The sequence below is a fragment of the Prunus dulcis genome, chromosome 1 (genome assembly GCF_902201215.1).
Source record: "Prunus dulcis chromosome 1, ALMONDv2, whole genome shotgun sequence".
In the NCBI taxonomy this organism is placed as follows: domain Eukaryota; kingdom Viridiplantae; phylum Streptophyta; class Magnoliopsida; order Rosales; family Rosaceae; genus Prunus; species Prunus dulcis.
In genome coordinates this window covers 13876104-13889118 of record NC_047650.1, presented here as the reverse complement: position 1 = coordinate 13889118, position 13015 = coordinate 13876104, and the positions used below count along the sequence as shown (strand labels likewise).

The following is a 13015-nucleotide window of genomic DNA, read 5'->3' as shown; positions in this document are numbered from 1 at the left end:
TACGACCGACCATTATAGGCTCGTGCAATGGCTTCCTCTGTCACCACGAAGTCCATCTTGGGGCGATCCATCATCTCCACATCTCCAATCCTGTTACTGGTGAGTTTTTATCTCTCCCAACACCTTCAAAGCCGGATACAGTTCGAGGCCGTTATGGTTTTGGGTTCAGCCCCATCAGTGATGTCTATAAGCTAGTTCGGATTGTGCCTACACATAAACAAGTAATGGTTTTGACTGTTGGCTCTGGGATTTGGAGAGATATTGGGCACCCTCCCGACTCTTTTCATGGAGAAACGTTGGGGAAACCTTGTGTCTACCAAAACTATTTTGGTAGAGTGAATGATCATGGGATTTATGTCAATGGGTTTCTTCATTGGATTGGGTACAGGGACCCGTCTCGTTTGGCATGGGCCTTCGATGTTGAAAGTGAGCGGTTCCAAGAGTTACCACTACCACCTTGTTCCTATGATCCAAGAACAACTTGTTTTAAGCTCGGAGTATTGAAAGGTTGGCTCTCTGTCATTAACTTGAGTGATGTTATCAGTGTTTGGGTGATGAAGGATTATGGGGTGAAGGAGTCTTGGACTAAAGAGCACGAGTTTAAAAACCCGGTTGGTTATTTTGGCACTTTCATGTTGAAAGCTATTACTGAGGAAGGGCAAGTTTTGGGGATACATCAGGATAGATTGCAGGCTTATACTCCCACAACAACGGGCCTTGTGACGGTTGAGGTTGATGGATTACCTTCATGGATTTCTGAGGCATGGGACCTTGTTCCGAGCTTTGTTTCACTTAAGGATATTGCCAGAGGGTTGCAGCTTGAAGGTACCATATGTCAATTCTAAGCATTTTGTAAATTTGAACTTTTCAAAGTCATTTTTTGTTTAGTTTCTTCCATTTAGTTGCATAACCCCTTGTGTTATGTTGGATCCATCCAATTATTGTTTTGTCAGCTGTTACTGAGAAATGGGTATTAGAGGAAAGAGATTTTATTTATTTATTAATTAATGGCTCAACATTCTAACTTCTGTCAAATGTTATTCTAGATACGAAAGCTGCAGTGTCATAATTAATTTTTCCTTCTTAAGCAAGATGTATTTGTCGAATTAATGTTCTTTTCTCTTCTTTGGTGGATTACTTGTCCACTAAATTGCACAGTTTTCTCAAACGATGTAAAGTTTCATCTTTTCGTTTCAGAAAAACAAACTTGTGACAAATGTTAGTTTGGATCTTGTCATTTGAATTGATGGAGAGGAGAGTATTTTGGAATTGGTTTCCATTGTTGCGGAGTTGGAATATTTTATTTTCCTTGCCCCTGTTCTTTACAATTGTGGTGGAAATTGTTTAGGGAGATGAAGCCAGATGGGTTATCCCAAAGGGGTGTTTTGAATTTCTGAGCACCAAGTTTGAGGGTTTTGGAAGGGGAAAGAAAGCCAAAACATTATGCGGGTGCTGCTTGTTGGCATTTTCCTGGAACAATTTGGATGGAGCGCAATAAGAATATTTGAGGATTATAAGGGCGCGGGGGTAAATAAACTCTGGGACAGAGTGAGTTTCTGGGAAGCTTTCGGCTAAGTTTAGGGATTTTTACCATTCTACTATAATGTTGGATTTGTGAGCAATTGCGAAGTGATATTAGATGTTTCAAATTTAGAGCTTTTTCTTTCTTACCTCTTTTTTTTTTTTTTAGTGTTTTCTCGTTTACCTCATATTGTGGATTCCTTATCCACTCTTTCTAATTAGCTTTTCCACTTTAATAATTATCTATTTTTCTTCAAAAGAAAACAAAAAGTTCTATCAATATCCAGTTGATGGGATTGTTCATACATTTATCTGTGTTCGATTATAGTATCTAACATGATAAAAATGGGATAAGAAATGTCACCAATGCTTATTATATAATAACTGGGACTTTTGGATGGGGTGGGAGTGAATTTAAATGTATCACTTTAACTTTTAAGTAACCTTTTTAACCATTGCACTCTAATGTTTTCCTTCTATTTCATGCAGGACTTCAGGGTGTTTCCAAACTGGAACAATCTTGACTGTGGATGAGCGAGGCCTTTACGGGAAAACATGCATTGTCATTCAAGGTATATATGTTACCGGCTGGCTGATTAATAGTACATTTTCATTGCAGATTGATAGTGGCTTATTGACTCCAACTATGAAAGTTCAAAGGACGAGTTGTGGCTCAGTACGAGGAGAAAATAGAGAATCTGTACAAGTAAACCTCTTATCCAGAAATTTAGAAAAGCACTTTAAAATGCAGGAAATTTATATGAAAGAAGTATTGCAAAGCATAGATAGGTCGCCAGTCCAATGCTTTTTTAGTCCCATTTTAGGTCAGTTCCTTACTGTCTCATCAAACATTATGTACTAGTTAAAGTTTTTGGATTTATAGTCTGTAACAGTGAGAGACAAGAATGCTTGAATTCTGTGCATTTCTTACTTCATTTCTAATAGTTTGCAGCAGCAGTTGTGCAGCACACCCTGCATAAGGTTGTAATCATGTATAGGATTGAAATTGGTTTGATAGGTCGAGGTCGTCTTGTGCTTAGCCTGCTTTGGCACATTTGAGGTCATACTTAAGTGAATCAAATCAAACATGAATAAAATATTAGACTTGTTCACAAATTTGGTATGTTCAGCCTCTAAAGCTTATGAATAGATTTGGAAGGAAGGAACAAACAAGAAAGAACTAGTTCAGGGGAAATGGATGAGAGGTGAAGGAAGAAGGCTGCTGAGAGGGATGGAGTGGGAGAAGAGAGTTGAGTAAAAGTGTTTGACAAATATGCCGTTAAAAGGTGATAATCAGTGTCATCCGCGAATAATGTTGACAGCATTTCAGACGGAAGTATATGCTAATGTATATAAATACAAAGGTTTTAGAAAGCCTTGTCTAGGTTGGCCTTGAGGCAATGTCGATCATGAGTTCTTAAGCGATGCAAAGCAAAACAGATAAGGCAGTTGCGAATCGCGGCCGATGCAGAAGGGAGGTGGGGGAGAAGACTTCATTTCGTGCCCTAAGGTGAAACCAGTTCTTCCCTCACGAAAAAAGAAAGGATTAAAAACAACCCCTCTTATTACATCTCAACTCCCACCCATTGCCCCCTCTTCCCCGTCCAACCCCCAGCCGTACTCTTCAACCGGCTCTTCGTCGTATTCTTCAAACAACTCTTAGACTACGACGTTCCAATTTAGAGATCAAGGGAGATTCGAAGGTTTTAATACAAATTGTCAATAAGGATATTTAAGTACTCTTAAACATTCATTCTGTTGTCCATGATATTTAAATCAAATCTCCCATTTTGTTTTCGATGTATCTTCCGAGAAGCAAATATGGTTGGAGATAATTTAACAAGTGTTGGACAGATGTATGATCATCCGTGGATTTGGTTATATAAGAGTATAAATTTGAATTTCCCACGTGAAAATTAATTTAAAAGTTAGAATATACCTGAAAATGAAATGCAGAAAAATATACTAGCTAGGCCAGGCCCATTAGAGCACTTCAGTGCTACACCCCAGTTCGGGCAGGAGGCCCCCTAGGCCCGCGAAGCAAGCTCCAGCATGCAACAAGTAGCCTGGCCAGATGTGGGCTCCATAATACTGGGCAGGCACAAAGGCAAAAACAACTTGAGCTTAGGGATGGCAATGGGTCGGGTAGGGGCCGGGTATGACAATACCATCTCTGTCCCCGTCTCCGAACTCATCCCCGTTTAATAGGTTTCAGGAAATCCTCGTCCCAGTCCCTGTCAAGGGACTATCCCCCATACCCGCCTCCAATCCCCCAAGTTTTTCTCCTTCATAAAATCATATGAATACAAAGCAGGTGGACAAGATTCTCCTAAAAACAAATCTCCACCAAAGGCCTCTCTATGAATTTGAGACTTTCAACTTAAACAATATTCTCTCTACACATAAAAAAGCCATTTGCCAAGCACATATAAATTATATATAGAAAAAAGATTGCGGTGGATTTGTAATCAAGACTTGAGATATAGTTTAAATACAGAGAGACTTGAGACTAGAGATACAGAGAAGATTAGGATTAGGAAGAATTAGGAGCAGAGGAGGGAGAGAAGATTAGGATTAGGAAGAATTAGGAGCAGAGGAGGGAGAGAGAGGTGCAGCTGGAGACTAGAGAATATTAGGAAGAATTAGGAAAAGGAGGTTAACTTAGGGGTAAACATAAATATTAAATATTTATTTATTTATTTAATATAATTTATTTATTTATTTATTTAAATATAAACATATATTTTTTCGGGTCGACTTCGGGGACGGGGACGCCAATACCATCCCCGTCAGGGATTTTTCAAGTTCGGAGATCCCTATATTTGATACCAATTTTGCCTCGAAATCTCCCCCTGTTAGGGTCGGGGGCCCTTCCTCACAGGGATTTCTGTCATCCCTACTTGAGATATTGCCTGAGGGCGATAACATTAGTGCTAACGTCATCAACGTAAAAAAAAAAAAAAAAAAAAAATTTTAAATTCTGAAAAATTTAGAAACATTTTTTTTATACATGCCTAGCAATTTTATTATTATTAATCTCACACATATAAATAAAATTAATCTCATGTAAATAGGGATTGCCCTTAGGTTGCCATGGTAATGGGTGGAACACAACTTGCCCTTTGTAAGGGATGCCACTATTCACGTGAATAGTGCCTACCCTTACTTGCCCTTGCCCTTTGCCATGGACTGTGGGTGGAAATGGCAAGGGAAGGCAAGGGCTGTTACTATTCACATGAATAGTGTCAGCTCTTGCACAAGATTTGTTGTGTTTCCACCCATTGCCATGGCAAAGGGCAAATACTATTGTAAGGATTGTAATTGTTGCTTTGTTTGGCTCTTCTCTTTTTTGGAACAAAACCATTGTAATCTCCTTAGATATTTGAGATAGTCTCTAGGTTAGATTAAAGTGGTTGCTGATTTCCAAAGATCTCTTTGGTGAAGAACAGGTAAGAACCTTGTGCATACATTCACATGGATTGATACAACTTTAAAATCATTTTATGTTTTCATTTTTTATCAATCCTCTCCTATCTGTTTTAAATCCATCCGTTACTTTGCATACATTAGCAGAGTTTGATATACATGGATTGATACACACTTTAAAATATGTTTTATGTTTCATTTTGTATCAATCCATCCTATATCTGTTTTAATCCGTCCTTTGCAGAAATCAATTAATAGTTTATTGCAAATATCTTTCTTGCACTTGATTTCTGAAAAAGATAAAATAGGATTATCCTCTGCCTCTTGCACTCTTATCAAGTCAATCTTTTTCGAAACCAAGTTCCTGACTAAATCTGTTTTTTATATTGATCTCCTCTTTCTTGAAACTGGTAGTTCAGTTCTCTATATCTACTTAACTTAGTTTTATGAAGAGGCAGCAATATTAAGCATTTGGCATCACGTTTTAAACTCAGCCTTTACTATGCTTCCATGTTCATGTTTTTGAAAGATCATCGTATCAGTTTTTAAACATTCAAAAACTTACTTCAGTCATCTTGAATTCTTGAGAGTTATGAGTATGATTGCATACGCATAAAACTTACTCCAAGTTTATTCTCACTTTGATTAAATGGCTGCTTTGGTTTCATTATTGTATTTATGATTAAAACCTTGTTTCAAAGTTCAAACATCTTTTGGTTTTAATTCATAACTGTACATGGTTTCTTTTATCTAGTTCAATCATTTGTATGATTGAGATGGATGAATTTTATGAAACCACAACTCACTTCATAACATCATATTGGGAGCAACTTATGCTTGGTGCTGTTGCGAGGTTGAGAAAAGAATCTGTTGCTGTGAAGTAAAGAAATGGTGCTTTGCTAGAAGGTTAGATAGTTAGCTGCCTATTGTGTGTAGTTGAGCTAATATCCCTATATTTCTTGTACTTTACAATTGAGTGGATTGAATCTTTTCCTGCCTTGGTCTCCCAGTTTTTCCCTTATGGGTTTATGGGTTAATAAATACTGTGTCATTTACATTATTGCATTTACCCTGGTTACTTGATCACCACAAGCAATATTTGTGTTTAATGTCATTTGTCACTATAAGTAATAATTTTAAATTGGTGAGCTGTTATCATAAAGACTACTTCACACCCCCCCTGCGTATAGGTTTTATAAAAGCTAAGCTCCTGTTTTACAACTATGCACTTATTTTTTTTTTATTTAACTTAAACGATTAATTTGAATAAGATTTTCGGTTGCTACGTGTCAATATTTATTATTAAATTCATATCTCATATTTCAGATAAAAATTTTCGAATAAGATTTTCGGTTACCACATATCCATTTTTATTATAAAATTCACATCTCAAGTTTCATCATTTAACCAATTAAATAAAAGACAAGCAATACATTAATGAAATAAAAGACAAGCAATACAACCTAATGGTTTTCATCATTTAATGAATCATTGTTGCTTGGTCCATCATCACGGAAAAGCCTTCTTCTCATAACATCCCTTCATTCTAGCTTCCAAAATGACTTTGTTTCAGGGGACATATGGCTTGTGTCCATGGCCATGGTTTCCCGATCCTTCTTGTTCATGTCTTGTTTGTGTGCATACTCCCATTCTCTTGCAAATGCTTCATCTCTTGCCTTCTCATCCGCATATCTTTTCATGTCTCTCTCAATTCTCATTGTGCCGTTCAGAGCAATTTGCTCCAAAAATTTTGCACAATCATTGGTGGAATTACTTCCTTTCTTGACCTTTGCCTCATATCTCCCAATAGGCCTCGGCTCCCTTCGGATTTGTGAGTCTTGATTCATCGAGGACTCCAACAGCAAATCCGATACCGTTGAATCGTGGAGCGGCGCCTCATTCAACACAACAATTGAACTCGTGGGAATCATTTTGAATCCTAAATATTAGTGATTGTTGAAAGATTTTTTGTCTTGGTCAGTGGCATTGAACCACATTTATGCTTGCATAATCTATAATATAAAAAAATTGAAATGCAATAAAATTTTAAAAAATAGGACACTAAATTTAATAAAATGGCAATTACAAATAATTTACATTATTGCCAAGATTTTCGCCTCTTTGAATGTTGTCCCTCGCTTTTGCCAATGCATCTCTCCATTTCCCTAACTGTTTATTCAAAATTTTCCACCTACTAGCCAAGGCCATTTCCGTATGAGCAAAACCCGATCTATCACAAACATCGGCATGAATTTTTCTCTACATATGAGAGAACTTCATCTCATTGCCCATGATCAGGCAATGACCAAATTGGACCCAACACTCACACAACAAAACATCTTCCATGGTTGTCCACGAGCTTTCGGTTTCGATGGAAGATGTCATTTGTATATTTACACAAATGATATTTGGAAAGGGAATAAAATTTTGTGTGGAAAGTGAATAATACTATAAGGATAACAAAATGTATGAAGAATATTGTTAGATATTTATAGAAAAAAATTTCAGAATTTTTTTTCAATTTTTTTTAAGACACAAAAATTGGCAATTGTTGGATTGGAGGAAAAATTAGGATCAGAGACACCAAGACATGACACGTGGCTTGTAGCTGTTGGCAAAAAGCAGGGCTGATGCTAGGCTGGTGTCATTGCATGCAATTTTGAAATTTCCACGCGCCAAAGGTAAAAGAAATTGAATACCGTCCGCTGACGCTAGCCTGGCATCAATGCTGACGTCATCAACCTTGAGCACAAGCTCGGGCTCGATTTACCTTTGAGCTTGTCTAGTTTGTAGGTCCCCCCCACCACCAGCTCATTAGAACTGTGCAACAGACCTCGGGCCCCCTCTACCCAGGCTAGCCCAAAGCGCTGGAAGTGCTCTTAGGCCTAGTTTGGAATTACTGTAACTTTTTAAAAAAGTTGCTTCTACGGTGCTTTGAAAATAATTAGCTGTAAAGTAAATCAGCTCCGTGTTTGGTAAACAATATTTTTAAATTGCTGTTAGCATAAAAAGCAGGGTCAAAACCATTTGGTAAATTTTAATATAAAATTGTTGTAACTGCAAATAATGACTAAAATAAACATAATGTTGAAAGTGTTATGTACTAATCATGTGGTGGTAGTGGTAGTGGCAGTGATGGAATGGAGGTGGTGGTAGTGATGAAGGTGGAGTTGGTGATTGTGGTAGTGGTTGTGGTGGGGATGGCGGTTGTGGAGGTGGTGGTGGTGGTGGTGTTGGTTGTGGAGGTGGTGGTTGATGTGGAGGTTTTGGAGAGGTGGTGGTTGTACTATTAATGGTGGTGGAGGTGGAGGTGGACGTGGTGGAGGAGGTAGTGGTTGTGGTGGTGGTGGTGGCGGCGGCGATGATTGTGGAGGTAGTGAATGTGGTGGTTCAAGTAGTAGAGTTGGATGTGAAAGTGGAGATGGTGTCATTTAAAAAAAAAATTACTGATGGTATTTGGGAATTTAAAAATTCATTAAAGATTTACCTTTACTTCTTTTGAAACCAGCTTTGAAAACCAATATAGAGCCTGCTTTTAAAAATTACTATCAAAAAGCCATTACTTTTAAAATAATCAGAATATTTTATTTTTACTAAACATAAGTGCTTGGGAAGCAGATTTTAGCTCATACCCATTTTTTAGCTCATTTCTGCTCTTCGGTTCTAACGAAGCTTGGGTTGAAGAAGCGTTCTTCAAGCTCAAACTCTGAGTCTCTGAGTGAGGCGCTTCTCCGATCTTAGCCAGCCTACCGCAACGACACCGCTTCGATCAATGAAGAGAAATAAACGACCGCCAACCAACAGAAACAGACCCCCAAATCAAGAAGACGACGACGATGAAGAAGAGCATGATCAGAAACCCTACCTTCTGCATTTGCCAGAGCACATAATAATGGAGATCTTCTGCAAAATCCCAACAAAAACCCTCATCCAATGCAAGCGAGTGTGCAAGTCTTGGCGTTCTTGCCTCTCAGACCCTCAATTCACCAAAGAACTATTTTCGCGAACACCCGCTTGCCTCTTGGTCACTGGCGTCCGCTCGCGCTGGGGCCACTTCTTGGTCGACCTCGACAGGGCCGGGTGGCAAAACGACGTCGCCTTGAAGCTTTTCAGTATAAGAAGTCTCCGAACTCTTTGTATGACCATTGTAGGCTCGTGCAATGGCTTCCTCTGTCACTACGAAGCCCATTTTGACTTGAGCCGTCATCTTCACATCTCCAATCCAGTTACTGGTGAGTTTTTATCTCTCCCAACACCTCCAAATCCTGATACACGTGACCGTTATGGTTTTGGGTTCAGCCCCATCAGTGAGGTCTACAAGCTAGTTCGGGTTTTGTCTCCAAACGGAAAGCCTGACCAACCTGACCAAGTAATGGTTTTGACTGTTGGCTCTGGCATTTGGAGAAACATTGGGCATCCTGCCTACTCTTTCGATGGTGTAACTCCTCATGGGATTTATATCAATGGGTTTCTTCATTGGATTGGTCACAGTAGTAGTGACTGTTCCCGTTTGGTATGTGCCTTTGATGTCGAAAGTGAGCAGTTCCAAGAGTTACCACTGCCCCCTTGTATTTATGATCTGGATGGAACTTATTTTAAGCTCGGAGTATTGAAAGGTTGGCTCTCTGTAATTCTTAACTTGAATGATGATATCATTGTTTGGGTGATGAAGGATTATGGAATGAAGGAGTCTTGGACTAAAGAGCACGAGTTTAAAAATCCAGTTGGTTTTTTTGGCATTTCAGTATTGAATTTTACTGAGGAAGGGCAAGTCTTGGGGTTACATCGTAATCGATTGCAGGCTTATGCTCTGGTAACAAAGGGCCTTGTGAGGGTTGAGGTTGATCAATTACCTTCAGTGGTTTCAGAGGCATGGGACCTTGTTCCGAGCTTTGTTTCGCTTAAGGATATCGCCAGAGGGTTACAGCTTGAAGGTACCATATGTCAATCCTCAGGCATTTTGTATTTCTTGCTCTGTGCAATTTGAACTTTTCGAAGTAATTTTTTTATTAATGGTAGTGATAGAAGGCCTAGTTAGTGTAGTTTTGTTTAGTTTTTTCCATTTAGTTGCACATCACCCCGTGTGTTATTTTGGATCCATCCAATTACTGTTATGTCAGTTGTTACTGAGAAATGGCTCAACATTCTAACTTGTGACACATGTTATTCTAGATAGGAAAGCTGCAGTGTTATAATTAATTTTGCCTTCTTAAGCTAGATGTAGTTTGTCGAATTAATGCTCTTTCTCTTCTGCTGTTGGTCGATTAAACGTCCACTAAACTGCAGTTTTCTCTTACAAAATAAAATCTTTTCCTCTAAAAAAACAAAAAACAAACTTCTGACAAATGGTAGTTTGGATCTTGTAATTTGAATTGGTGGAGAGGATAGTATTTTGGAATTGTTTTCGTTGCCCTTGTGCTATAGAATTGTGGTGGAAATTGTTTAGGGAGATGAAGGCCGGTTGGGTTATCCCTAAGGGGTGTTTTGAATTTCTGAGCACCAAGTTTGAGGCTTTGGGGAGGGGCAAGAAAGCCAAAACATTACGGGGGTGCTTGTTGTTGGCATTTTCCTGGAACAATTTGGATGGAGTGCAATAAGAATATTTGAGGATTATAAGGGCACGAGGGTAGATGAACTTTGGGACAGAGTGAGTTCCTGCGAAGCTTTATGGGCATCGCTTTCAGCTGAGTTTATGGATTATTATCATTCTTCTATAATGTTGGATTTGTTAGCAGCTGCGAAGTGATACTAGATCTTTCAAATTTTGAGGTTTTTCTTACTCGCCTTTTTTTGTGTTTTATTTTCTCCCTTCTCTTTATATTGTGGATTCCTTATCCACTCTTTCTAATCAGATTTTCTACTTTAATAAACTGTTGTTTTTCTTCAAAAGAAAAAAAAAAGTTCTTTCAACATCTAGTTGATGGGATTATTCATACATTCCTCCGTGTTAGATTATAGTATCTAATATTAAAAAAATGGGATATTAAGTGTCACAAATGCTTATTAAATAATACCTGGAAATTTTGGTGGGTTGGGAGCAACTGTAAATTTATTGTTTTAAGTAATCTTTTAGACCATTGCACTTTAATATTTTCATTCTATTTCATGCAGGACTTCAGGGTGTGCATCGTGTATGAGCGAGCCCTTTACGGTAAAATATCCATACCCGCATTGTCACACGAGGTATAGATGTGACCGTCTGGCTGATTAATAATACCTTGTAATTGCAGATCAATGGTGGTTTAATGACTCCCAACTATGAAAGTTCGAAGGAACAGAGTTGTTGCTCAGTGCAAGGAGAAAATAGAGAATCTGTGCAAGTAAATCTCTTATCCAGGAATTAACAGAAGCATTTTGAAGGGCAGGCAATTTGTATGAAATAAGTATTGCATAGGTAGGTAGCCAGTCCAATAGTTTTTCGATTACCCCTTTTGTTTATTTTTTTAATTTTATGCCTCTCCTAATGAAAGGTCGATAAATATCTACAAACTCACACACACACCAATGCGGGGGGTCAAGCCTAGGACCGCTCCTAGGAAGGGGCAAAGCCCCAGCCACTGTACTGTGGTGCCCAGTCGCTCGATTCCCTGTTTAGGCAAGTTCCTTGCTGTCCTGTCTCTTCAAGCATAATATACTATTTAAATTTTTTGGATTTATAGTCTGTAACAGTGACGGGCAAGAATTCTTGAAATTTGTGTGCATTTCTTACTTCATTCCTGCAAGGAAGGTCATAGTGTGAAGCAGCAGTTGGGCAGCGCACCCCGCATAAGGTTGTAATATTGTCTAGGATTGAAATCGGCTTAATAGTTCAAGTTCGTGTCGTGCTTAGCCTGCTTTGGCTCATTCGAGCTCCAACTTGAGAGAACCAAATGAAACATGAATAAAAGATTAGGCTCGGTATTGAATTTGGTATATTCACTTCTAAAGCTTATGTATATAGCTCATGGAATAAAACGATGAGGTGAAGAGAAAAGGCGTATAGAGAAAGATGAGGCAGATAGGGTGGGAGGAGACTTGAGCGAAAAGTGTTGGACAAAAATGCTGTTAAAAAGGTGATAATCTTGTGTGTCATCCGTGAAGAATTTTAACAAAATTTCAGACGGAATGTATATGCCTATGTATATAAATAGGACGGTTTTATTTTTTATTTTTTATTTTTTATAATAATAATTAAAATCAATAAGAACATTTTTGTAAATGAGGTGTTTCAAATTCCCCAAGAGTCTTTGCAATCATATTAACGGCGACCTTGCTAAATTTTGGTGGGGAAACTCTGAGTTCGGATCCAAGATGCATTGGAAGGCTTGGAAATTCTTGGGTGCTAGTAAGGAGAAAGGAGGCTTAGGATTCCGAGACTTGAATAGCTTCAATGTGGCTTTGTGGGGAAGCAATGTTGAAGAATTTGGATGAATCCCCAAGCTTTATGGGTAAAAATCCTAAAAGCACGTTATTTCCCGAATGTGGATTTTATGCAAGCTGGAATTGGCCACAGACCGTCATGGATTTGGGCGAGTCTTCTTGATGGTCGAGATCTGTTTAAACAACATATGGCTATGCAAGTTATGGATGGAGGGAGTATAAATATTTCGGAAGACAACTAGATTCCTCATTCTCAAGGGGTTTATACCCCTCTGCCCGGCCCCCCTCCTCCCTCTGGCCCTGTTATGGTTAATCAACTACTGGATCTTCTTCACCGAACCTGGAATCTTGATGCTCTAGAAGGAAGCATAAGACCAGATTTGATTCGTTTGATTATTGATATCCCTGTTGGCATCACGGACTGTCCTGATAGAAGAATTTGGCCATGGACGCCTGATGGATCCTATAGTGTAAGATTGGGGTATCACAGAGCTCATATTGGCATGGAAATAAACATTAGTGGGAGTGAACATTCATCACATAGAGTGGCTGATGTGGTTTGGAAGTGTAGGGGTCTTTTTATTCCAGTAGCCTGACAAATGGGATTGTGCTGCCAAAAAAGAGAAACAGGTGAAGCTGCCCCTGTATCTGAGTTCAAGGATCAGGCCCCAAGAGTGTTTCGAAAGGGTAGCTGAGCCTTAGGAAACAC

At 38.8% G+C, this 13015-nt stretch overlaps 2 protein-coding genes across 3 annotated transcripts; both read left to right on the top strand.

Annotated features, from left to right (window-relative positions):
• LOC117637290 (F-box protein At3g07870-like) lies at nucleotides 1-2637 on the top strand. Its single transcript, XM_034372145.1, has 2 exons — nucleotides 1-825; nucleotides 2011-2637. Exons 1-2 carry the CDS (start codon nucleotides 225-227, stop codon nucleotides 2043-2045), a joined length of 636 nt encoding a protein of 211 aa, XP_034228036.1. The 5' UTR covers nucleotides 1-224; the 3' UTR covers nucleotides 2046-2637.
• A 5958-nt stretch (nucleotides 2638-8595) lies between these two features.
• On the top strand, nucleotides 8596-11467 carry LOC117637266 (F-box protein At3g07870-like). 2 transcript variants are annotated; one of them, XR_004587173.1, is made up of 4 exons: nucleotides 8596-9881; nucleotides 11059-11098; nucleotides 11178-11341; nucleotides 11418-11457. XR_004587173.1 is itself a non-coding variant. In XM_034372119.1 (3 exons), the coding sequence occupies exons 1-2, from the start codon at nucleotides 8720-8722 to the stop codon at nucleotides 11082-11084; spliced, it is 1188 nt and encodes a 395-aa protein (XP_034228010.1). In that variant the 5' UTR covers nucleotides 8596-8719; the 3' UTR covers nucleotides 11085-11098; nucleotides 11178-11467. The 2 variants fall into 2 exon arrangements, 1 of the variants encoding a protein (XP_034228010.1); XM_034372119.1 differs by having other exon boundaries at nucleotides 11178-11467.
• The last annotated feature ends 1548 nt before the right edge of the window (nucleotides 11468-13015 follow it).